This window comes from Pagrus major, chromosome 11 (assembly GCF_040436345.1).
Source record: "Pagrus major chromosome 11, Pma_NU_1.0".
Classification (NCBI taxonomy): Eukaryota; Metazoa; Chordata; class Actinopteri; order Spariformes; family Sparidae; genus Pagrus; species Pagrus major.
In genome coordinates, this window is record NC_133225.1 from 25,886,628 (window position 1) to 25,914,585 (window position 27,958).

Here is a 27,958-nt window from a genome sequence, read left to right on the forward strand (position 1 = left end):
TATAAAAACTATTGCTAGATATTGGTACTAAATAATGAAAAGGCAGCTGCTTTCTTCCTTTCTATATATATTGATTCCATGCCAGGCTGAGACAAGCAGAGTCAAGAAAAAAAAAGGCTAAATCAGGCTAAATTCATAACAGAGTATCTTATCAACAGCACTCACTGGTTCAGTGAGCTGGATGGATGTAGGTATGATGGACATCCTATACCTTGAATTTGAGTCCTGCTTGTGACCTTCCTATTCATTCATTCTGCAATCATCACATGCATTATATGAACAAATAGATAGAGGTATATAGGTGGGAAGGGTCTTTTTGAATTATAGTAATTTCTATGATAATAAGATCGATCAAAGCTCATATAGCAGCCACATAAAGTGTGGCAGCCAGATTGCCACAAAATATCTGCATTCAAGTGGCTCAGCAGTAGGGATATGGCTTATCACAGTTCTGCAGCAGTTACAGTGTTCACTGGAAGAAAATGCCAAATGCATGACTGATTAATCTAGCAATTAAAAAAAATAATGGTCCAAAGTGAGTCCACAGAGATTCTGTTGGCTTATTTTGATTGACCAGCAATGAAATACTGATGTATGAATGTGGGAAGCAACTTAATCTTCACATTAGAAAAGCTGTGCTCAGAAAATGGTCAATAATTGTGCTGCCATCAAAACGGTCACTGACTTATTTTTCTCTGTCTAAAAGAATCAATGCCTCTGCTAATCATTTAAGCGCATTTATGCTTATTTATTTGCAGAAGCACCTTCTGCACTGGCAATGTGTTGCAGTTTGTTTTTGCTTTTTCTTGGTTTTCGCCGCTGCTGCTGTGAATGGAGAGAAATCAATGTAGATATTTGTTGTCTTTGAACAGCAAGAGGGTAAAAATTGATCCCATTTACATAAAAAAAATGTTTTACCGCCATCTATCTGGCACTGTGAAAACAATAATTTACTCCTTAAACAAATGCCATTCTTACAAACTGTCAAAAAGATGCCTGTTTTACAATTAGACACACCACTGTGATAAAATAATTACCTACCCTAAACCAGACTAAGCCGACTGAAGAGCAATTGATATATTGTATTCATTATTGTCTACCTGTATAGCACATAATATTCCAGGTGGACAGACATATAATGGATCTCTTATTGCTTATATTTCTCACTGTCTGTAGTAAATAAGAATACACTTTTGCTTAGATTGAAGATTGCTTATATGTCCACAACAACAACAAATCACTTTGACAAATTGCTTTGTGAGTCCAGATGTATCACATCCCGCTTTATAGTGAATACCATTTGTTACCATCAGGATGGACGCACATCCTGTGCCCAGAGATCCTTTCCATTATATAGCTCTGTTAAACAAATACTGATGATATGAGGTACATGTCCCTTGCATTTTGTTGTACTTTTTTATTGTTTGTGAAGTTGTTGTGTAGCACTTTGCTGTTAAATGTCCATCTTTGATTCTAACAGTCTTTTGACAGCCACAACAGACATCATTTCTGAAAGGATAATAAATGGAAACTAAACAACTTTCCTATTGTGGTCAACAGACACAAAATTCAAAGAGAGGGCCTGAAGGTGCTCTTTAAGAGGAAAAACTGATCACAAAAAGGACAACTTCTTCAGGCACACCTGAGGACAGCAAGGGGGAAAAAAATATTCCAGCTGTTTTGATCAGTTATCCATAGGTTCTTGCTGGAGCCGCAATGATTAATCCTTTAATCGACAAGTCGTTAGAAACAAAAATGAGATGCCACCATTTTGATAATTTATTAATCATTTCAGTCAATTTTCAAACACAAATGTCAAACATTTGCTGTTTCCAGCTTCTTAAATTTAATGATTTGCTTCTTTTCTTTGTCATTTCTGATAGTAAATGAGGAGTCTTTGAATTTTGGACCGTTAGTTGGATAAAAGAAGTCATTTCAAGACATCTCTTTGGAAAATAATTGTTAGTTGCGCGCCTGGATCATACTCCAGGAGGAGGAATCACATGTGGAATTTTCCTGTAATGTTCCAAGTAACTTTAACAGAGAGCTTAAGTTTCTGTTTCCCCTTGAAGCTGATCTGTGACTCAGCAGGCATTCTCGAAATATGTTTTATTTTTGCTGGGTTTTGTATCAAAGCTAAATTGGTATCTACTGCTGTGCTATTTGGTTAAAATTAAAGACATTGAAAAATCTTCATTTTCTTATTAGTGTACCATGACTTTCACTTACTGGTCAAAGCTTTGTGAGAGTCCAGTCTAAAAACTATATTCCACATGTCACTGACACCAACAGGTCAACAGGTAAGCTATGCAATGCTCACAATTGGTCAACAACAAAGCACTGACTACAACACTGACTACAACACTGACTACCATCAGCTCCACGACACAAGCTTCAACCACATCCACTGATCATCAGGGGTTAAACATTTGGCTTAGCATTTCAGGATTTATATACTGGTTCTAATACTCAGAAAAGCCACTGCATATTTTTAAAAGAAACTGCTTTCTAGGCCAAAACAGTTTTCAAAAATAACTTCTTCATCTCAACAAACTTTGGAGGAAAAAAGGAACTTCATGTCATCATCTGTTTACTTTCTTGGGAGAAACTTCCATGTTATGAAATCAAGATTTTCTTTTTTTCATTTTGCTTTCTCATTCTCTTTTTTTCCTCCTCACTGCAGACCTTTGAAGTACTTTGACGTGTTGAGGCCGAGTCACAACAGCCTTGACCCTAGAAGCAGAGGAAGGAAGTGGAAGAATAAAGTGCTTATGAGAGAGACACTTCTTCTTTTTCGCTCTCTCTCTCAGTTGTTGAACAGCGAGCTACACACAAGGATGCTGACATTTTCACTTGACTCACAAAGGCATCCTCTTTCTGTCACACAAATAAAATTTAAAGATTCCGACTCTCTCATTCCCTCTTGCTTTTCTCCTTAGGGAGAGCTCCATCAACAAGTCCCTGAAGCATCATTAGCAGCCTCTGGGGATAAACGCAGGACTGGCTTGCCTACGAGTGCCTCTGTGTGTTTCACCACCTGGGTGTATTGGTGTGTGTCTGTCTGCTGTCTTTCCCCCAGTATCTCCAGCTGACATTATAGCAGCTGGTCTCTGTTTTCCCATGTATAAAGGAGAAAACCTCACTTGATCATGATGCAGATTTTTCTCCAGAAATCTCAGAAAAAAACAGACTGCAGTTGAGCTAAAACCAAAAGGGAATGTTTGTAAAAAAAATGACTCGGCCAAATGGTTCCAGTGAGAAGCTTTTTCATATAAAAGTCAAGTTCAAGTAAATATATCCACCAAGAGGACTTTGACAGCTTACTTTCTAATGAAAAACATTTGACTAAGCTGTTTACATGAGTTTAAATGCAATTTCCAAATGTTAGTATCCAAATCCTGCCTATTTTTTGATATATTGTGAACTACTCAAATTTGTTACGCAGCCCATATTTCAATGGCGTTCGTCTTTCTTTTTTCAGTTATTAAATTACTGAATATGAATTCGGGGTGGATCCCCAGGCCCAATGTCCTCCGTCCATTCATCAAGGATAAGAGTAATTGGATTTTGGTCAGGCAAAGGACAAATATGGGCCAACCAGAGAGGTGGCTGGGTGTTTAGCCATGCATGAGAGGTAGAGGGGCTCACACACTGACCTTGACTGATCACGGCGCAGTCTGGTTCTGCAGGAGTCAGCACTGCAGACCATGCAGGTGCAAGACTTTAAAGACCATTCCTTTGGAGTAAAATTTGTTCTAGCTGCTTATTGGGGAAACTTATTTTTTCCTCAAAAACATTTCTAATTTGCGCAAATGCTCAGCACAGTCTGTTACTGACTGATCATGTTCCCTGGTGGAGGAGGCCTGATTCAGAGGAGTCAGCACTCCAAACCAGTGGAAAGTACGTTGTAAGGAACAGAGAGGAGCAACTGCAAGAATCTGAGGGTTGATTTTGTCTAGTGAAAGTTGTGATTGGGATAAAGTGTAACTAACTATACCCACTATAATGGCACCTATTAGTTTGTGGACTACTGTTTTAAAGCCACGAGTTTGGTGTTTGCCATTGCCATCTTGGTTTGTTAAAACCAGAGGTGACCACATCTGGAGGTACACACTGTGGTAGAGACTTATTGATCACAAGGTAGACACGCCCCAAATCATACCCTGCTTTACCATCTATTGTTGTCTAAATTGGGCCATAATTTAAAAAATAACATCTTGCCGTGTTGAAGAAGACTTGAAACAAGCAATTGAGACCAAAAATTAATTGGAAAACCCTTTACTGAGGTAATAAATCAAGTAAAAACTCGGGTCATTTTCTCATAAGCTTACATACAACCAGACTTATTTTTAAAACCAGTGACGTCACTCCCTGCAGGCCAATAGAAAGAATGCAGGTGCAAGACACTTCCACATTGGCTTCAGTTTTTAAACTAGAACCTCCGTCCATATTTACACAGTCAATGCAAAGGATTAAAAAATATCCATAATTAAAACTAGATACATTGCAAGGAAATGAAAATAGGAAACATTAGAAGAATCTCTGAAATCGAGCTGTTCAGCTCATTTAAGAAGCATATCAATAGAGGGCTTTTTCTGTTTGCCGATAACATACACACGTACACATACAATGTGCACAATTCCATCTCAAACCCACACTGTCATGGGACTGCAGAAACAAAGGACCAAGGATGCGTGTGTAACCTTTCTGCTGAGGCCTGCAGGGGTATCTACAATACAAAGCATCATAAATCGCCAACTACTGTACTACAATGGAGCAGATACAGAGATGAGTGCACAGCAGTAAAAGGAGCGAGGAAGAGAAACAGAGAAGAAGGTGGCGCCCACCCTCAGGTTAAAGGATAAAAAAGTTGCTGAGTGGTGTGTTTGACGTTATAATAGAGGTCAGAATGTATTAACTGGCTGAGCGGATCATCAAGGGGGCAGTGAGGGGTGCAAAGAGCAACGAACCACATAGAACAATCTCACTTTTAATATTCTTACAGAAGTCCTACACTGGATCCATCAGGAAAGAGAAAAAAGGCTTGTTGGAAAAGAGGACAATCCTCCAACAAAGATAAATGTCTTATTGTGAGGGTTGCAACTACTAGTTCTTTTTATTTCATCTGCTGTTCATTTTCCTGATTAGTTATAAAAATTTCAAAATTGTAAAAGAAAAATTAAAAAACGCTAACCACCATTTCCCAGAGCCCAAAGTGACGTCCTTAAATTGTTTCAAATTTTCCAACCAACAGTCCAAAACTCTCTTCAAAAATGAAACAACTGATTCATTATCAACAGATGGCGACTAATTTTCTTTCGATCAACTGACTTATTGTTGCAGCTCTACATCACCCTGCTGCTATCAGCAGCTATATCAACTCTCTCCCCCATCATTTAACACATCATCCCTTTGTCTTTAATCAACGATTCACTGGATTTATGATTATTACTGAACCCAAATCCACTGACTCATTGACTGACTGACACCCCAGGATTACTAATTGTGAGAGATAGAGAGAGAAAGAGCCGGAGAGACCCCACATAGACCATCTGACACCCCATGATTAGTGTGTGCGCGACCTAATCCCTTCAGACTGATACCCCGTGATTAGACATGGGGGGGATCTAAAGTATGTTTGTGTCAGTGTGTGGGTGTGTATGTGCAGTGGGGTGAAGATTAACAATCATCATTAACACAACACATGTCCATTAATCCTCTTCATAAAGCCTGCTATTATTGTACTGAAAAGTTCAGCTGTTTGTCAGTGCCCGCGTTGCACCACACTCCTGCCACACTGCAGGAAATGCGCTGTGTTGTGCATATAAATTTTAATGGACAGATTGATGCACAATTGATATGGTTCCAAAGCAAAATGACTCACACAGCCTCATTCAATTCACTGTCATTTGAGTGACTGCTTCGGACTGGAGCTGAGACCTTGCACACTGCAATGTTGAGTCACTTGATACCTTCATGTACATCGCACAGAGTTCAGAAACCACTAATATCATACAATTTTCTTTTAATGTCATTTCTATGTGTTTGTGCTGCCATGTTACACATGATCAATCTGAAAGACCGCTAAGACCTATTATGTAAGATCGATGGCTTGATGAATTGACTCGACTTCCTTGCTGGCCAGTACTCAGTCAGGGGAATATGTGTGTACATCGAGTATGCCAACACAAATTCAGGTAACACACAGTACTGTCTAGTGCTAAAATGATCAGTCAAGCCAAAAAAGAAGAACACATCAAGCATTTAAAGCTTTTAAATCATATATTCCAATTGTTTGCTACTTCAAGCATCTTCAATGTGAGGATTTGCTGTTTTTATATCATTGTAAACTGAACATCTTTGGGTTTGCGATTATTGGTTATTGGTAAGAATTTTGAAGATATGGGCTCTGGGATCTTGACGGTATTCTAAAATTCTTTTTTTGGCACTTGGGGGGAGAGTAGAAGATAATCACTTGACAAAGTTAAGAGGCAACATGCTATTAAAAGTAAACAGTTGTCTTTTTGTGACATTAACACTAATTTGGGTTTCTGACCACCTGATGAATATAAGTCCAACACTTCAATTATATCTGTTTGAGTCTCTGCCAACCCCTGACATAAAAATCTGATTTTCTGTTGCAAATTCTCTACTGTGTTCACCAGCTACTAACTCTGGTTGTTTAGTATTTGGTGTTGGGCAGATTGGATCTGAGGTTCATTTATTTATTTATTTATTTTACACTGAAAACAGCTTTCTGCTGCAACTGGAAACAATGCTGATGAGAGATGTGAGAGTGAAAAACCAAAAAAGCAAAACAAACCAAATGTGCTTAAATGCTCTGTAGAAGTGAGGGTAATTGCATAGTCAGTCATTAATACATGGTAAACTTATGGTTAATCACACTTTAATTAGTTATAGTTAATAGCTATTTCGCAGCAAAGAATGAAAAACTTTATAAACCATTTATTAAGCAATTGTTTATTGTAAAGTTGCACCTCATGTTTAGAAACCTTTATAAAACAATTGCTCAATAAAGCGTTCAAAACGCATTTTGTTTGTTAACAGTGAAATAACCATTAATTAAAGTTTGATTACCTATAAATTTACCATTTGCTAAAGATTGTTGTTAAAAAAAGTGTTACCAAATATGTATAAGTGCATGCATCTTCAAAGGTTAAATGCATTGTCTTTTAAAAATCAATGGTTTTCTATAAAGCACACTTCTGGCTCATCAAAGCTAGGACAAGTCAGAATGTAACTAAGATTCAAAACACACTTTATCTTACAAACCCAGCAAAAGCAGTGCAAAAATCCAGCTGAGTGGTTAAGTGGGCCAAATGTTTGATTTAAGCACAGTCCTCCAACTTCAGTGGATCCATTATATAAGCTGATGTCCTGATATAACATCATGCACACAAGATTCAAAGATTCAATTTATTACCATGAAAAACTAACCATATAAATGGCAGTAAATTCAGACGAAATATGGCTGAAATCATTCATATTCACAGAGAGTCGAGTGGTATATATTGGCGGCTCCTATGTGCACAAAGCCTGAATATAAAATATGTAACCCAGTCGGTGCCCTTCACTCTCACTTATTGTATTCTTCTTTCTAAATTTCAGCTCTACTTCTTTATCTTGTCCTCTCCTCTCATATTCTCATCCCGTCTCCTTTCATAGTTTTCCTGCCCTACTGTCCTCATGTCCCTCTTCTTTCTCATCATCCATCCTCACATAACTCGCAGCAAGCAATCAAAGCATTCATGTGAGCAAGAGCTACACATTGTGAGCATTTGCTACCTGCTGATTCACCGAGAATACCTTTGTTTGAGACATAGCCTAACTGTATGCTGCCTTCAAGTGCAGCACGTAATCTCCTTAAAGTCCTTAAAGCTGCTGAAAATTTGTTTTTCTTCATTTATTAGAAGTTTACCAGACAAAAAGTATCTGCGTCACCACGACTGTGTGAGTGTAGTTTGATCAGATCTGATTGACAGTAGTCTGGAGACATAAAGAGACAATCCCACACCTGTCAACAGATTTTGATTCAGACTTTGCTAAATCCCAATTACTGCTCATTGGTGTGTTACTTTTCTCAACTGAGTCCTGCCAATGTTACAGCAGTGAGAAAAGAGTAGACAAAACCACAAACAATACAGAATTCTCTGAAACTTTAGCAGAAAATGTTCCTGTTCCTTTCTTCTTCCTTTTTAAATCCTGGCAGCTACATAAACCCAGTGTTGGGGGTAACGCATTACAATCCGTTTAACTGACCAAAGTGAAGAGTTTATTATTTATTTTAAGACCATATTAATATAGGCTATGTGCGTGTGTTTAACATAGCCGAGCCTATAAGTTCTTTGTTAAGTCTCTGTGTGACTGAAATGAGCCTAATGTTGAAGCTAATCCTCCGAGTGCACTTTAATTTACATTCTTGATTCACCCATGCATTCCTTGTTCTGTGGACTAAAATAAAAAGGCACAGAAAAATATTTTTTTGTCTTGTCATGTCATTATAGGTTATATTATAGAAGGTATAGGTCTATTGTGTTTCATATGACCGAGCCTACAATTAAAAACAGTTATTTCTATCTCATAATATATCAGACTTTGATCCTTTGTCTGCCCGCTCATCACCGTGTCCAAAGTCGTTCGTTTATATAAAAAGATCTCGGCTACCTCATTGTTCTACATAGATGAAAGACAGTTATGAGCAATTAAATACTGTCCAGAGCAACTCAAGGACACAGGAAGATGCCTTCAGGGTACAGCTCGACATTTTCACAAGCCTGTTGAATGTGTGCCAAAAAGACTTGCCCACAATGAAAGAAATTCTGTTTTCTTGAGTTATCTAAAGTAATATCTTGTTAGCGATGTGAGTGAAGCCACACTACAACCTCACACACCCATTTCTCTTTAAGTCCAAGTACCTCATTGAGTTAGATTGCAGACAATGAGCCGAATTCCAATAGGCAGTAGTTGGTGTTGAATTAGCATGGATAGAAGGGCAGCCTTCATTAAGGGCCCTGTGGTTTGTCTGTGCTGATAAGGGCCCAGCCGGGAAGGAGACGAGCGACACATCAATCCTACACAATGAGCAATGTGTGACGCGCTCGAGCCCCGACGTAGATTAAGACTTAATGAAAACCAAATCAGACGAGGAAGAGGGAGCGAAGGAGACGCAGAGACAGAGCTACAGAGATAACTAGGTAAGCACAGGGAGGGCAGTCATGGAGGCAGTCCCATCTGAAGGAGACACAAAGTTAGACGGGATAAGTAGAACCTTGTCAGGTGGAGTGCACAAGATAGGTTTTGTGTGTGTGTGTGTGTGTGTGTGCGTGTGTGTGCGTGAGAGAGAGAGAAAGGGAAAGGGGTTAATTGGATGAAGAGGAGAGAACAAAATCATTGAGTGTCAAAGAGAAGTCAAGGAAATGGGCTGGAAAAGTTAAGCAAAGATGTCACAGCATCCAAAGAGTGTTGTGAGGGTTAAAGGGATAGTTCAACATTTTGATAAATCTACTTACTTCTACTTCTTACTTCTTTATAACAGTGAGCTTATTAAATTGATTAGAACCTCATGCCGTAACACTATAGAAATAGTTTGACATTTTGGGGAGTACCCTCATTCACTTTCTTTCCAAGAGTTAGATGGGAAGATCAATGCCACCTTAATGTCTCTACAGTAAATATGAAGCCAGAGCTTAGCCTAGCTTAGCATGTAAGCCGAAGCAAAGGGAAACAGTTCGCCTAGCTCTTACCAAAGTTTCAAAATATCTTTGGCATATCTAAGCTAAAAAAAATTAAGTCTTGGGGTATTGGGAGAGCTGAGCATAATAGACACTGAATTTAATGACCAACAGGACTGAATTGTGCCCACAGCAGCACCAACACAATACTTGCTGCCAAGGTGGAACATAACAAGCTGAGAGGTGTGGGAGAGGGAGACAGTTCGGTGGTGATGGTTGGCGGGTGAGTGTGAACTGCAAAATTGTGAAAGTGTGGAGGAAGGGGGTGACTCAGTGGCGAGCCAGACACCCTTGTTAACATACACACAGGTCTGCATTTGTTTGTGTGTGCGCCACCACTGCAACATCATTTTCCCCCCTCTACAATCCAGAGCATTATTTGATTTGTATTTCTTTTAAAATACCTTAATATGGGCACTTTAATTTACTAGAAAACCCAGTCTAGCTTAGTTTTAGTCAAGATTTTTGGCTTCACCTATTTAGCAACCAGTTGTCAATTTACACATCAACTAATTAGTCTAATGCAACATTATGAACCGAAGTCCCAAGTATCACTCTCTCTTTAGATACGTTTCGATCTCAACCAACTCCTGAGGGATGTATCTGACTAATTGGCTGTTCTACTACTGTATGTTCCACTATATTCAACAGCTCGTCACCAACTTTGCAGCTGGGAGACTAGAGTGGAGTGGGTTTATTTGAGCCACTGAAAAAAAGGTTGATGAAAGTAGTAAAGTTGAACTAAAACACTCAAAACTCTCAAATATGTCATATTATAACCATTTTCAGTCTTTATCATTATCCTAGTATCATGACATTTCACATTTCACAATCTCCAACAAAGAGAGGAGCATAAAGCTTGGGAGAGGATGAGAGGAGCTGATTGGGATCACTTCTTGTTTAATGAGGTGACAACCACATAGTGAAGGATGAGTGTTTTCTCATCAGCAGTACAATTCAGATTTAGGCCTGTTTAGATGGAGGTCACTGGGCTTTTAATAACAGGCTGCATGGTCTGCTGGCTTTACTGTGTGTGTGTGTGTGTGTGTGTGTGTGTGTGTGTGTGTGTGTGTGTGTGTGTGTGTGTGTGTGTGTGTGTGTGTGTGTGTGTGTGTTGAGGGGCCAGACATGAGCTGTGTGTGTGTAGCATAGACATGGGGGCGAGCGGTTGCTTTGAATAGTTAATCTAGATATCTTTACTGATTAATATGTTTAGTGGTAGTGTGCCCACTCACCCCTTCTCACACATACATTTTCACTGTGAGGATCCTTACTGAAAAACTGTATTTGGTGCTCTGACATTACACACACATGCACAAAAACATGCATTAAGATGTATGGGCTATGCAAGACTGATTAGGAGGAAAAAATCCGAGCAGGCTCAGTGAAATCCTGTCCAATCTCAAACAAGAGCACACAATTACAGCCAAAGCACAAGACCAAGCAGCTATACAGACAATGAAAGAACCGGATGAAGTGTGTGTGTGTGTGTGTGTGTGTGTGTGTGTGTGTGTGTGTGTGTGTGTGTGTGTGTGTGTGTGTGTGTGTGTGTGCGTGCGTGCGTGTGTGTGCGTGCGTGCGTGTCAGCCTGTGGATAAAATCTGCTTATGTGTCTTTGTTTAGTGTCCATGTCTTTGTGAGGAAAATACTGCTTAGCCGTGCAAACTGGTGTGTTCTTCTGTGCACAGTATGTACAGTATATGTGTGTGTATCTGATGACAGTTGCTACGCTACTTTTTCTCAATTCAGACAAAGCTGGAGTCTCAGCTGCATCCTATGCCCTTGCATTGCTTCACTGCATATACACTCACAATCACACAGGGGAATATCAGCCATTTCCCCTACCTCAGCATGACATTGTGTGTACGTGCATGGATCTCTATGGATGTAAATGGCACCTCCTTTCCATGTGACAGATGGGCTCCCACAGTAGCAGTTCACATGGGGGTGGCAGAAAGTCACTTTTGGATGCAACAACCTTCACACCTCCCAAGAATTTTTTGGATGAGGGGAATTCCTGTTGAACTGGACAGACTCAAGATCTGTGCAAGTGCATTGGCAGGATGAGCCGGGGTGTTAGAACACCAAACCGTGCCAAATAAGGCCAAAGCGGGCCAAAGCAAACCAAGCGTCAGACCAAAAGCCTGTGCAGAGAATTAGTTTTAAATTTTATGTAAATTGCTTTGGTAAATATGGCTTCAGATGCAACTGCCAGACCAATAAAGCACAGAATTAACAATGAATGTAAATTCTAAATTGAATTGTAAATTGTGAAGTGAAGGAAGGGGAAACAGATGGCAGCCACAGAAGGTAAGGACAGGGCAAATGGACACCCTCGTCTGTGCTGTTTCTGCTAGCGCTTCTGCTTCCAGGCAGTTGTCTTTGTCAGATTTTGGAAAAGCCGGTCAAAATTTCCCTCGCTGTAGCCGTCTCAAACTCTGTCTGATGTACAGTCCATCACATTGCTGCCAGCAAGTGTGAGGGACACTGTCTGCAGTATAACTTGTCACTCGCAAAGACAGAAAACTATTAATTAAATCTAATAGAATAATGACAATATTTCTGATCATTATGACCAGAAGCTGTGCAGTGTTTTAGTGTTGCAGAGAAGTTGAAAAGGTGTGTTTAACAAAGGTCTGTTTAACTATACTGTGGCTATTAATCATTTTTTCAAGGTTATCAAAGATCCAATTCATGATCTTCTGCAGGTCCAAGCCAGTCTACTCCACATTACAGCATTTACACTTTTATGAGGTTTTTTTACATCATTGTTGCAGGTATGCACTGAAAATGTATTTTGACTGACCAGGTAACATGAACACAAGTGATGAAATCAAGGGAAATACTAATGACAGGTTTCATAAAAAATCAAATTAACATTTCTAAAAACCTCAGAAGAGACTGTATCCAATTGCTTTTACTGCACTCTGTTATACAGATGGATACAATTACAATATATATAATTAACAGCTATTACAGATTTTAGCTGTGAGTGCGGGTTTTACTGCCCATTTACACAAAACATAAGTAGCCCAGATGGAGAATCAGTATGGTATACTTTTTTTCAATTTTTCTCCAGTTCTACTACCAAAACAAGTTTTTTCCTTACAGGCCACTGTAAGCTATGTCAAAGTCCTATAAATGTGCTGTACGTCTGATTTGGTATTGAAATTCAATCATTTCAAATTCAGTACTTCTTGCTAGTCCTACTTTTTCTTTATCTAACTGTCCATTTCTAACATATCATAGTTAAAGTAATAAACTGATTCCATTGCAGCTCAGACCTGAAGAAACTTTATAATAAGGATTTGCATGATCAATAGACGAGTTGACTACTCACTAGTCAGCACCAGAAATACTAGTTGGTAAACCCTTTATTATTATTATTTCATTAATGTACATATCTAAATTACACAACATAATTTTCACTGACATGTTGTAATAATCAGACACGATTTCTCAATATTTTTAGCTATGTTGAATATAAATATAAATATATATATCTAAAAAATATATATAATAATGAGCGGTCATGTTTTGTAGGATAATGTACAATGTTTATAAAGCAAGGTGGAAAGTGACACACAATTCAGTGGCATCTAGAATGAGATTTGGTTATTAAAGAATTTGATTATCCGCTTCCTGTTTTCTTATTGTTTTATAACTTTCTGGTTGTGGTTTAGTTGTTTTATTTTGTAGATTATATCCTGGTGTGTCATTTTTTGCATTCCACTTCCTGTCTTTGTCTCTTTCTCACTTGTCTTTGTAAACCTGTGTTTCATTATCTTTTCAGTTCCTGTGTGTTCAAGCCCGTGTTTTTCACTCAGTCTGTGTTGGTTCATTTGCGTGTCCTGAGTTTTCTGTATCTGTTCCACGGTCCTGTTTTGCTCCTCATGTTCCCTCTGTGATCCTGCCTGTGTTCCCAGTGCTTCATTGGTTTGAACTCTGTTTAGTTTTTGTGTTTTTTATACATCATTAGTTCACAGATTTGCCCCAGCCCCTTGTTCTTTGGATTACAGCTTACTTTATTAAAGCTTGCTTTTTGTTTCTCTTGTTGAGTGGTTTGTGTTTGGGTCCTAAAATACACATAACACTTCTAGAATAGTTGACTTGTCTAAGTTTAAACATCCATATAAATGTCAGGGAAATCAGTCCTTAGGAACATCCCTACTTATAACATCAAAGAGAAGGCCAGAATGGCGAGAACGAGACACAGAAACCCTCAGAGCATCACAGCCTTATGTCAGATCACCAACTGGAACATGTGAGGCAGGAACCTCCTCTCTGAAGCAGCAGGAGAGGAAGCAAAGCAGATAGAGGCTGTTTATAATGATAATTAGCATTACATAACAACTGTATGCTTGCTAAAGACCCACTCTCCTGGGTGATGTAGCCCAGTCGCAATCACTTTACTATGGGCTTCTCTGTTTTCTCATCCACTACTTCCTTTCTTTTTTGGCCTCTCTACGTCATTAACTTTGGAGTTATTTCACCTTTCTTACGTCTCCATATTCCTTTATTTGTGCCCTCTTTGTTGCATTCTCTTCACTGATGCATTCTTTGTGTGTTAGACATCTCAAGAGATGCTTTCATGCATAACTCTCAGGTGTAATACTCAAATTGTCCTTACAATGGGCTTCCATTCTTCGCCACTTCCTCTCTATTTCATTATTAGCTCCGATTCAACGCACTCTCCCTCGCTTTTCTCCTTCACCCATTCTCTTTCTGCTATACTCTCTCTCTCTTTCATCTCTCCCTCCTTCTGATGTTATGCCACTGTGCCAATGAGGAGGAGCAGAAGGAGAAAGGAGGAATGAATCTGGGTCACAGGAGGCCATGCATCTCAAGTCTCCACTCCGCCACAATAAAAAGGAAATTGATCTGTGGCTCGCCTGCTCTCCCATTCCCTTTAGCCTCAAGCCCGGACGTACACCCACACACACACATGCGCGCACACAGCTGAGTCAGTCCATGGAAACAGTGTTCATCCGCCTCTTGGATCCATCATCTTTTTTCCAAAGCAGCAGGTGCACCTACACTGAGAGCACACAAATGCAGCATGATACATGACACACTGGGTCTCTTCCCTGTGCACCATCACCACCAACCTGTGCGCATGAGTTTATGTTCGACTGTGTAATTTTGTTTCCCAATTCAAAACCCTGCAGTGGTATGAAAGCAATTTCCGATGAACCACAATTGACATTTTAGATGGTAAACGTCCTTTGAAATTCTGTTTGCCTCTCTATCATCTGTCTCTACTATTCCTCCCATTCATCCTTCTCTGCTTCTGTAATCTACATGTGTCCAAATACTAATAGATCAAATCACTATGATCAGTTGTCAAAAGAAGTTCAAGATAAACAAAACTAGCGCTGTAGCTGATTATTTTCATTTTAATGATCTCTTCTATTCACAGTTTAGGCTATAAAATATCTGCAAAAAGTGTCAAATTCCCTGCATAACTTCACAAAGTCTAAGGTGAGGCCCTCCATCTGCTTGTTTTGTCAGACTAACAGTCCATAATCAATTGACAACGATATAAACCAGAGTAAAGCTGCTCTGAAAATCCTCATAGTTTAGAAGCTGGTTCCAGAAGTTGAGGAGGGACTCCATGATTTACATGATAACATTGGTGAAATCTTCTGATTCATCCTTAAATACATCTTTTATACTTCTAAGAAAAGACCCAATAAAATAAGGTGGGGAAACAAACAGGAAAAAAGATGTGTATGCAGAATTCAGGAAACTCAAGGAAGAGGTACACAAACTGTTTAACAAATCCACAGTGGCCAGAGGCATGAGGGAGCAAGCGAGAGAGAGTGTGAGGAGGAGGCAGAGAGATGGAGAGAGCTTCGGCAGCCAGGCAGCGAAAAAGAAAATCTAATCATTTCCTCATTACCATGCTTCCTCGGTTAGTTGGGCTGATTTGGAGAAAACAGATTATGTTCTTCGATCGCTCCCCACGAGTCCTGGTCAACTTTCACCGAAGCATGCACCATCAGTTGGAATGTTTTAGATTACCCCTGGTGTTACACCTGCAGGTGAACGCTCTGCTTATTACAAGCTGAGGGACTTTATTTAATTTCGCTGTACTAGCAAAGACACAGTGTTCTCACACACATCAAAATACAACCATCATTCACAGACAAAGTTTATTAGTGATTAGTGATCGCTCTACGCAGTCTGGGGATAATTAAGAACCTTTTGTCGTTAAATATTTCAGCCAAGATGCATAGAAATGCTGTTTCTAGACATGTTTTAAAGTCTTGTGTGTATCTATTAAAGGTCCAGTGTTCCATAGTTATGGGGATTTTGGAAGAAATAGAATACAATAATCATCAGTATGTTTTTATTCATAGATAATCATCTGATCATCTGATAATCACTGTCCTCTTCCCAGAGTCTGTTATAACGGACAAACACACTCACACTGGTGTCAAAACCCAAGGAACACTTCCTGGATTCCTGGGCTGTGTGTGTGTGTGTGTGTGTGTGTGTGTGTGTGTGTGTGTGTGTGTGTGTGTGTGTGTGTGTGTGTGTGTGTGTGTGTGTGTGTGTGTGTGTGTGTCTCTTCCATTTCTTTCCCCATGTGTCTCTCCCTCCCTCATCAATGGCTGCTTTAGTCCATTAGTACAAAGGTCTGGGGTCTGCTGGGTGAACGGGGAATGGTCGGGCTCTTCCATTTCTGACTGTGGGGTCACTGGCTTTACAGTCCTTCACAGCTAATGAGCATCTCTGGGAACACACTCTGTAATGTGCACACACATTCACACACTTGGAATAGAGGATAGGATACTCTTCATCATTGCGACACCTCAGAAGCATATGCAGGCACACAGACACACATAGAGAGACTCATTAACCGACACACCAATCTATAGTCTCTTCATCATGGTGACACTAACTGTAGGAAGCAGTGGCACACACACTCATACCAGAGTCACACACAGAAAACGCTAAAGGAGGTGGGATTCTTGCAACAAAGAGATTAAAAGTTTCACAAGGAATGCGAACACATAGACTTAACACTAAGCACATAACTTAACAGCATTTTTTCAATTCAAGCTTTTTTCACCTGAATTCATCATTAAAATGTTGATAACACACAGTCTGTAAAGAGAATGCTCTGTACCTGCATAATTTATCTCATAGATGTTGGTCCATATCCTCGTGCTTTTTTGGTGCAGAGTGTTGTGTGCAGGAAGTAACCTGACATTTAATATAGTAGTCAGAGCTGTTAAACCTGCTAGTTTATAGTCATGCAGTGGATAACTTTCACAACACAGAAAGTGACAGTTTAAGGCGGGGAACATAAGGACAGACAAACAAAGGAATGTAAATAGCAGAACAAGAGCATATCTTTCGCTTATTAATAAATACTGCCAAAGTTCTGTTTTTTATCATTTCATTTCAAAACTGCTGCTAATTTGACTGGAAAGCAGCATTTTGTGGTTTGATTGTGTTCCAAACAAACCAGGAAGTGAAACTGCCGACTAGATTTCTTGTTCATTCTGTCATATAACCACTGAAACTGAAATGAAACAGAGAAACCACATGATGTCATCTACCACCTGCTACAATCACAGTGGTGATGGCTTATGTTTTACAGATCACTTGTCCAGTCTAAGGAAAAACTAACATCTGCTTAGTTAATGTAGTTTAAAACAGATGTAGATCAATTAACAGAAGCATAAAGCTCTCTAAATAACATACCATGCCTCTTTGAAATGCCTCACACTCTCTGCAGAGCTCATTCAAGAGACTTCCTTGTGGTGAGCATCAACATCTGCAGCAGATAGAGAGATGGAAAGAGAGAAACAGACGCCGTCTCTCTCGCACACCTACAGTTTATGTCGTTATTGAGCGAGGCAAACAGCCCCGTTTATCAGTTTGATCAATCAATGGATCTATTTCTATCACTGCACAAAATGTTAGATTGATTTCAGGTCGCTGTGCGTAAGTGCTGCTGAATACAAGGGAAACCCACACACACAGGCACACATTTATAGTCGAACCTATAAAAACAAATTTAAACATCTGTGCGTCTAGTTCTCTCCCCTTACCCCAAAAGAAACAACGCGCTCATGTCGCTTCCACACATGAACAGCTTTACCTCCTCTGCACAGTTCTTGCTGTTGATTAAAAAGCATGCACCAGGGAGAGAGGGATAACAAAGAGAAGGATTTAAAATGAAGGAAAAGGAAAGAAAGACAGGGTCTTCTGTCTCAGATTAAAGATGTAGGAAAAAAACAACTGTAGAACTAACTGCAGCCAGGAATCTTGCCTCATCCCCACACGTGCATAAAAAATATTTTGCCTATTTGTAAATTATGTATAAACAGTCGTGTATATATGTACATGCACAAGTCAATATGATGTTACACAAACATTAACAAACAATGGAATTGAAAGTAGAGCAGGTCATGAAATCAGGAATTCTCTGTGAAATACTGACATACATGCAGAACAGGAATATGCAGGAAAATGCGCACACACACATAATGTGAGGGGGGAAAAAATATCAATTTGTGAAAGCATGAAGGAGGATCTCTGAAGGGATTTCTGCCATAAACGAAATATGTATAATAAATGAACAATACGAATGTACATCACAAAAGACACACATAAAAATATAGAGCATGGTAAAAAACAGACGTATTGCTTGCTACCATGTGTACAACGACACACACACAAAGTGATCTAAATGCACTATAAAGCAAATATAATCACATCTCTTATGGTACACACACGAAAACACACACACGCTGAGCCACACACACTCCGTGTTACCAAACCACAATGCCGTCATCTTTTTATGGATTTAGGGGGGCAATTAAATGAAACATGAGAGCAAGCACATGATTAAAGATTTATCTGCCCAAGGTCCCTCCAGCCCCTTCCCTTTTAGCCCACACAAACACATGCACTCAACACACACACACACAAAGACACACACACCTTCTACTACCGTGACCATCTGGGGATGCAGGAAGGAAAGCATTGATCTCATTAAAAAACTCTGACTATACAGATTGCCACTGCAGCTCCCCACACACACGCAGAGATAACAACAACACACACACAGACACACAGACACACACACACACACACACACACACACACACACGAAACACCCCCAACTGCATGTTGGTGTAATTTACTAAGTGAAGTATAAATGTGCCATTCATTGAAATCAATTAGCCGGGGGTTGCTAACTTTGAACACATCTCCATAGACCCTCTGGAGACTTGGTGCTAATGTGATAAATTAAGGTCAACAGCACAAACTTACAAAGCACGCACACACACACACACACACACACACAAACACACACCATGGGGTTCGCTGCTATTGCTTTTTGCATTAGCAACTTATAGATCTCACCCATTTTTGCATTATTTACATCAAGTAAACATAGCATTACACAGGGAGTGCAACAGAATAACTTGGAACAGATAGATGACAAATAAAAGTGGCTGTTAGTATAGCAGCATGTTGTGATTATGCCAGATGACCTGAGATCAGCTACGACTATCCCTGGCCAACAACAGCCTCGGCCAATTACCGCTCTAGCATACTGCCAATTGTAGAGTTAGCTCTGCCAAATGTTGAATACACCTCACATATAACATACAGCATGTGCATGTGTTCTTTATGCTTTAACAGACACAGAAATAGTGCCGAAACCACTAGTCCATTAGTCACTTAGACATGTGAGAGAAAGTGATTTGATGACAATTGTGATTGTTTAACTGATTCCATTAAAAAAAAAAAAATCACCAAAAGTTTGGTTTTTTTCACCTCATCAAGTGTGCAAAATTTCTGCTCATCTCTGTTTATTATCACTGTATAGGGTGCAACCAATCTTTATAAATGTATAAATTAACTTCACATAAATTGAGTAAACAATGCCAGCTTTTTTTTTTTAAATGGTCACAATGGGCTCTTAGAAAGGATGGGCTTTTCTCACTTTTTCAAACATTAAGTAAGAAGTGCTGTATTTGGTTTCCAGAGTTAGAAAAGTTTGCAAAAAGATTCACCATTCGCTATCAGACACATGCTCTTTGATGGACAAGTCCACCTTCTTATCTTAAAGTTGATATCCCTTAGGAAGGTCCTCCTCCCACACTTACTCTTTCATCCCTTTATCAATCCCCCAAGCATATATAAAAGAAGACAGAATCTATTTTATCCTTCAATCACCTGCAAAACTCCAGCTTATTTTCCTTTGCTCGCTCCATTTCATCCTCTGTTATACTTACCTCATCCAACTTCATTTCTACTCAACTCAACCTTTCAAGTTGGGAGCATGGAATAAACTGTCTTTTTATTCCCTCTGGATTCTCTAACAGGTGCAAGAGTCTCTTGATTATAAATGGATCAATGTGTCTTGAGTGGGCTCAGATGAAAACATTTTTGAGTCTCTTTGAAGACCTGGGGAAACATACTTGTGCTCACTCTCGCACGCACGCACACACACACACACACACACGTGGAATCAACATTTTATGGCATCTAACAAACTGGATTATGTGTAAATGAGGTCTGGGCCTTTTGACAGGGAGGCATTGTGCTATTTGAATATTCATGACTTTCAGAAGAAGCTAGAAGTGAATAGAATTAATGAGGCAAACTGTGAGGGGTCTTAATTACAGAAGGCGACCTGAGACTGTCTGTCCCTCCCTCAGCTCATCGCTGGCAGAACAAAAAGGCAAATGGCAATAAAATGACAATTATTCAGCACTTACAGAAGAATGATATTTGAACTCATGCAGAGTTACGTCAAAGGAGAGGGACGACTCTTGATAGAAGGAAATTAGATGGTACCAAGTGATTTGGAAAGATCATTTCAAATTGACTAATTTTGTTGGGCTTACTGTAGCAGAAAACTCTTATGCTAATGCTATTTATGAACACTTTTTTGCAGCATCTTCTTGTTGATAGGCAAATGATAAAATCATATGCGATCTTTTCTGTTGCCCTCCAACAAAGTATCACAGCACTTTGTGAAATGATCATGAAATATAATCTACAGGACTCGGGTACACAGAAACTATGTCGGTTGTTGGTTGGTTGGTAGGTTGGTTTGTCAACAGGATTACGATCCATTACAATGGATTTCCAAGAAACTTGGATTGAGGATGGGTCTCAGGCCTGGAGACGCAGGGTGGAGGCTCAGTCCGGCGGAAGTCCAGGGTTGTCACACCAGAATCCAGGGTTCGCATCCAGTTTGCTATTAGGTTTAGGCATCAAAAGCACTTTAGTTAAGGTTAAATATTGTGAATAAAATTGTGAAATTTAATCTTTAGGATTTGTTTACATGGACACAAATTTTCCATTTTAAACTCATGCTGAGTGTCAAGAAAAAATGGGCAGATTGTGCCCATGTGCACAAATCCTAAAGTAAATTCCATCACTATTTCAAAAACTGCTGTGATACTGGGTTGCACACTCATGTTCTGTCTGTACTGTTCAGTGTTAAGAAATTACACCAGTTCAAGTAGCCTCTCAAGTGAAACAAGCCCTTGAGCCTTGTGGAAAAGAGATGTGTTTGGAGAAAGTAAGTAAGGCATATGGGCCTCTTAGAAAACAGTCGGGTGCCTGCTTTGATTGTGACTCAACTTCACTCACCTCTTTCTTTCAAAGTCAGTGGGATCAATACTTTCACTCAAAGTAAAAGGACAGTGTCTTTGCCCACAAAATAGTCTTTTTGGAGAAAGGAGTGGACAACTCATTCCTGTGCTCAGAGTCTGAATGAAGTCTTAGATGTACACCATGTAGTTTTACCTACTTTAAATACAGTGCTCCAATGGTTGGCTAATCAGCAGTGTCCAATATTCAAACACCAGGTGAGCACTGTGATGTGCCCTTTCATATCAAGTGTTATTAGAGGAAGTGGACAAACTGGCCTATGTAAAGGTATGAATCAAAAAGAACTTAACCCAGATCTAATATGAAGGTTTAATTAAGCTGTCATTTATGAAAGCATCAGAAAACTGGACCAAATCTGCTTCATCTGAGCCAAAAGAGGTGGAATAAAGCCAATAAAGACAGAAAGAACATCACAGTGACACCATGGGCCAATTATACTGAACTACTGCCTTCTGTCACAACTGGGTCAATGGGTCTTCTCTATGCAGACTGGAGAGAGCCTATGTGCGTGTGTGTTGTGGATGGTCTGGTTTGCACATGTGTCATTATTATTTAAAAAATAATTCCAGAAGCAGCGTTCCATGTGTTTCTATTTCAGACATGTTAATCTTGTAAGCTTCAGGTTAAATAACTATAAAAATAAAACATATTGCATTTGAAGTCATTTGCTTATTGTACTGAACGTATCATGCCATTTCTTGAGAATTTTCAGGGGTTAAATATTTAATGGAGGGAACAGTTTCTGCAGCTGGGAAGGAACTTTTTCACTGCTCAGGAGAAAATAGCTAAAAACCAAAGCTTATCTTTCAAAGCTCAAACTGTATTTTCCACTTTTTTGTCGATGGGAATCTGTGTCTCTGTTTCTCTTTGTTGCTAAAGGCAGAAGTTAAGCAGTCCGTTGAAACCGAAGAATCAAAGTACTTCACCTTAGAGGCCATATAAACACATCAGACTCTTGGCTCCCTGGTTTGTAACCTTGGAAGGTACTTGGGATTTAGCTTAGGTGATTTCTTTTGGATGTTTACTTGTGGGCATTAAATGTTGGCTCTTTAAATATAGTTGTGGGATTTAGTGGAAGTTGCACCTGAGCACAGCAGGCATTGCAGAGTGGAAATTCATGGGCAACGAGGCATGAAAACTTGCAGATGGGCCATGGCAGCCGGGGACTCAAGTATTTTCCGGCTAAACAGACATATTTCACTATTCTGGTTGCCTTTATGGTGTGACAGTCAACACTTCACTCTTACGCCTGACTAAACAGAGCTAGTCATATTATCTTATTCGTCAGGCTCCAAATTTCAGCTAAAGGATCTGCAAAGATTTCAAATTAAAACACATTATTTTACAAACTCTTAACCAAAAAAAAAAAACTGAGTAGTACAAAACTTAGACCAGGGCTGCCCGAGGTAGGCCAGTGGGCCAAGGTTGGCCCACCAATAGGGTTTGACTTGGTCTGCCAGATTTTTCTAGCAAAGAAAAATTGATTTAATTTTGAAAATTTGAATATAAATAGCTGTTCACATGTCCGTAACTGAGCTGTTTTCAGCCTGAAAAGCTTTAAATAAAGTTTCAGCTATACTGAGCAAGCTAAGCTAACAAAATGCAAATACCATCGGCTCAATTGAGAGAAAGACACTTACAGCAGCCCACAGAAAAGAAGCACATCGCTGCATCTTCTATGTAACCGAGCGTCTTTGGTTCGACTGACTGGGAAGGTTTAATAAGAAAATAATGATGGTAGATGGAGACGTAACGTTAGTTCATTGAGCAAAAACAATTATCTTTACATACGTTATCTTTATATACATGTTAAACCCCAACAACTCTTGCCTCACCGCCACTCTGACAACCTTTTAAATCACGACGTGGCATTGGTAAAGGGCTCAGTAGTTGATGACTGTCAGCCATCTGCGATGGGCGATGGCATCATCCATCCATTAAGCAGCACTAAAAGTTCACTAAGAAAACCTTTTGAAAATTGATCCAACACATCAAAAGAAAGTTCATACATCAGAAGCCATGAAACACAGAGGTCATGTATGAATCAATATCGCTAGCGAAAGCACAGCATTTGTGAGCTACGGCCACGCAACATCGAGAAACTCTGTGAAACCAAACAAAAGGAAAATCACGTTGGTACAAAGATGGTTATTCTGTTAAGAGTATGTCAAAGAAAAGGTTAAAAAAAAAGGGTTATGGGGGTAGATAAAGAAAGAGCAGGCCTGAGAGACAGATTGAAAGAGACAGAGCTAAGGTACACAGTAGGTTTTTGGATATGTGTGGGCCTGATCATGACATTTATTTAGTTATTTAGTTATTTGCATGTGCTTTTGTGTGTGTGTGTGTGTAGCACTAGCCCCCTTTTCTTCCTACTAAAGCCCAGTGTAAAATGTTTAAGCCGATCATCTTGCTGCTTCACTTAATCATCCTAAACCTCTGAGACCTGTCCATTGCAAACAACCATCAACAACAACAAGCTCAGATATTTTCTCATGCAAACTGTACGTAAACACAAGTGCATGCTCTGTGAAAATAAGAAAGGAGATGTGTATGAAAATTCTTGCAAAGGGTATTGAACCCAGCAGGATAATGCAGATGTTGCATGCAAGGTCACAGCACTATTCAGTATTCTCACACACACACAAAACCAATTGTAAATGCATCTTTTTAAGTGTGTTTCTGTGTGTGCATGTGTGAGAGAGAGGGGGCCTCTCAGGCCCCATTGAGAAGGTGTCACCCTGCTTCCAAACATTCAAGCGCTGCTCCCAATGACACATAATAGGGGGCGGGGGTGGTGGGTGAAGGGTAACAGAGAGAGAGAGAGTCGTCTTTGGTTAAACGCACACTGAACACATGCCAGAAAAGAAGAAAGACACAAAACAGACAGAAACCTTGAAGAAGGCGAGGATAGGGAGAGGACCAGGCAGGGAAGGAGATCTGATGAAAAATATATTTCCTTTGCTACGTAACAAGCTCTGTGGATAGAAAAATGATTTCTCCCACCAGAATCTGCTCTCCCTCTCTACATTTGGCTCACTGAGGCAACATAGCATCTTTAAACTGCGAGTTGAAAGTTGCCAACATCCCAAACAGCTGAACGCTTTCCACGTCAATGCATCCTGAGAGACTCCTGATGCTGCATCACAGCACATCAGCTTTTATTTTTATTTTCAAACACACTTCCAATAATCCCCACATTGTAACTCAAAAAGGAAGCACTTTTTATCACAACTTTCAGGATCATAAGAACAGGAGGTATTTTATTTTTTTTTCCTCAATCAGCAGTAGAAAATATGGTCCTTACCATAGATTCCATCACTATTTCCTCACCCTCTAATCCTCCCCCCAACCCCTTCATGTTAACACGGTGTCACTGTGTTGTGATAATAAAGCGTGCTGCAGGTAAAATGTGTTACATTAGCATTGTGTGTATCCGCAAAACACAGGCTTTATGTGTGTGTGTGTATGTATGTGTATGTGTATGTGTATGTGTGTGCATGTATGAGTGTATGTGCATGTGGATTTTCTGTCACACCAGCCTCTTTTCTGATAACTGGTATTACTGAGCACTAGCTATATCATCAAAGAGCGACTCCCCCCCTCACTCCACCATCCTGCAACGAATGACAAGCAAAATCCCCTCAAGGTAAAAGAACTGTTCCTAGGCTTAGGAGCCAGCAAAGCGTGTGTATGAAGGAGATATGTTGTGTGTGTGTAATCTACGTAAACGGCTTCATTCAAAAGTCAGATGGAGGGAGGGGGACAAAGAGACGGAGAAAGTGGGAGAGAGAGTGCAAAATAAGGTCAAAAGTGAGAAAAGTACAGTAGCCTACACCTGAAATTTCTTATCAACAATACACACGAGTTAGTTGGCTGACAGGAGGAGCATGCAGGCATAGTGCTGCAGTTGTGCAAAAAGATATAAAGTCAAATTCAGAGTTGATCTGTTAATGTGTCATACTGGATTGGATTTAGGTTTCATAATGCAAAGACTTAATGTTTAGACTGTACACTTAATTTTCATATCACTTGCAAGACAGTTTGTTGTGGTTGAATATGAACAGATGTCTTACAGATGTCTCTTTCCCTGTTTTGCAGGTACTTGGAGTACAAAGCAAGACCAGCATCACTGGGGATTGTGGACACCACGCAGCAGACAATATCTTCCTTCGCGCAAAGAGTCCACTTATATGCCCCAAATTCATCCAGGCAACAGGCCATTACACAAGCCATCCTCCAGGATCTTGTCATTGGATGCTCTCTGCCTCTGTCTCTGGTAGAAAATTCAAATTTTAGACACTTTCTTTCTGTCATGGACTGCAAATACACTCCTGTGTCTAGGACCAGCTTGACAGAGAAGCAGATACCTTATCTAGTGAGTAAGGTTAAAGATGACATCATCAAAGCTCTGGAAGCTCAGGCAAGTGTTGCACTTACAACCGACCTCTGGTCTGACAGGAGGCTTCGCTCCTTCCTAGGAGTTACTGCACATATTGCCTGCGGAGACAAGGACTCCTACACTTTAAAATCATTTTTGTTGGACTGTCGGCGTTTCACCGGAAAGCACTGTGGTGAACGAATCGCCACAGAGTTTGATGAAATTGTTGAGGAGTATCACATCAGCAACAAAATAAGCTTCATTCTGACAGACAACGCATCCAACATGAAGCGGGCCTTTAAGCTAAGATTGCCAGACTCAGAGCAACCTGAAAGTGACAGTGATGACCTTGATGATGAAATGATGTGGGAGGACGTAGAAGACTTTGAACAGCCGTGGTCATCAGGTGAACGCTTGTCTTGCTTTGCACACTCGCTCCAACTGGTCGTCAGTGATGGCATGAAAGAAGTGAAGGCAATATCAAGAGCCATTGCGAAGGCCACCAAGTTCACAACCCTGCTTCACAGCAGTTCTAAGTTCAGAGACATATTTGAGACGCACTTTGGGCCTAATAAATGTATCCCGGCAGCCAACAACACACGCTGGAATAGCACCCTTAAACAGTTAAAAGCTCTCACCACACTTGACCACCGGGTTGTCACACAAATGTGCAGTGAATGTGAAACAGACAATATTGCGTTTTCAGTCCGAGAATGGGCCCAGCTGAAAGACCTTTGTACTGTGCTTGAGCCTTTTTCTGAGGCAACAGACCTCACCGAAGGAGAGACTGTGGTGACCATCAGCATGGTGGTCCCCACCATCCTGGACTTGAGAACACATCTCAACAAGATGGAAGTAAAGCTTCCGCAAATTGTGACAATAGTAAGAGCACTAAAAAAGTCTTTGGAGAAGAGGTTCTCAGGGGTCTTCAGAAGGATCAACATGGAGCAGGGGGATCCTGAGGAGCCATTTCATCATCGGATCTACTTCCTTGCAGCCATGCTTGATCCCCAGTTTGGTCTGAGCTGGGTAGATTTAGATGTCCATAATGGGGAATCCGGTCCAGCACTGAAGAGGTTCAGAGACAACCTTAAGAAATCATTAACAGGTGGCTATGATTATTATGGTGGTTGTTGTTGTTGTTATTATTACAGTTATTGTTATTATATTGTCATCAACAGCATCCTGTTTAATCCTGTATTTTGTATGTGTGTGTGTGTGTGTGTGCACCTTTTCCCAGAACTTTTGATCCGAGAGGCAGAACAAGATGCAACTGCTGCACCACTAGCAGAAGATGCAGAGGGTGCAGGAGAACTGTGCCATGACTCATCCCCACCCCTGAAACATCAGCGTCTTCTTTCACGCTACAGGGATTTTAAGATGCAGCACACAGCAACTCGGGAGTCGAGTATTACTGCACAAATAAGCAAGTACCTGGACAACATCAATGACTATGACTGTGATGCACTGACCTTTTGGTCAAAAAACCAAGAGCAGTTCCCTCAACTACACAATGTTGCCTTGAAAGTCCTGTCTGTCCCTGCCTCTTCTGCCCCAGTGGAGAGAGTCTTCAGCAGAGGAGGCATTCTAATGAGACCCCACAGAGCACGGTTAGGCCATAAGATGCTGCAGTCTTTAGTGTTCTTGAAGTGCAATCAAGGACAGCTTTAACATGTGATGTGAACTCTCTCTCTCAGCACTGCCTCACATACATCAAGTAAACACATCCATACTACTGACATGCTTATGCACACACAAAACTACAGAAAATGGTTTCACACAGAAGGCTACAAAAAAGACACATACACAGAGGACACACTCACCCAAGACACAAATGCATGCATGATACAGAATGCCCTTTGTTCTACAGTTTTAATGTAGGCTGTAAGTTTATGTATCTGTTCTTTGTTTGTCATGTCTGTGTTATATTGTTCTATAACAGAACCACAGGCATCATATTTTGATAAAGTGTGTTATTGAGATGCCATTGCACACATCAAGGTGACAGAATCTTGTGATCACCAGTTCTTCCTCTTGTTAATTTGAAGTACAGTTTTTGTACTATAAACTATTTGTATTTTGCATTTGATTTAATGCATTTTTTGGTGCACCTGCGTGTGTGTCTGAGTATTTAATTACAGTATTGTGCTTACAATGGCCTTGTTTGAATAAA

The 27,958-nt window shown here is 40.1% G+C and overlaps 2 protein-coding genes across 3 annotated transcripts in view; one reads left to right on the plus strand and one right to left on the minus strand.

The window, feature by feature from the left end:
• Window positions 1-27,456, plus strand: part of LOC141004690 (zinc finger BED domain-containing protein 4-like) — a 59,965-nt gene extending 32,509 nt beyond the window's left edge. The window contains exons 3-4 of the mRNA XM_073476347.1: window positions 25,506-26,893; window positions 27,026-27,456. Coding sequence (XP_073332448.1) covers window positions 25,506-26,893; window positions 27,026-27,456 — 1,819 coding nt within the window. The remainder of the gene's footprint in view (window positions 1-25,505; window positions 26,894-27,025) is intronic.
• The window catches only part of lrp8 (low density lipoprotein receptor-related protein 8, apolipoprotein e receptor), a 185,364-nt gene that overhangs the window by 146,014 nt on the left and 11,392 nt on the right, over window positions 1-27,958 (minus strand). The gene's annotated exons all lie outside the window — the stretch shown is intronic.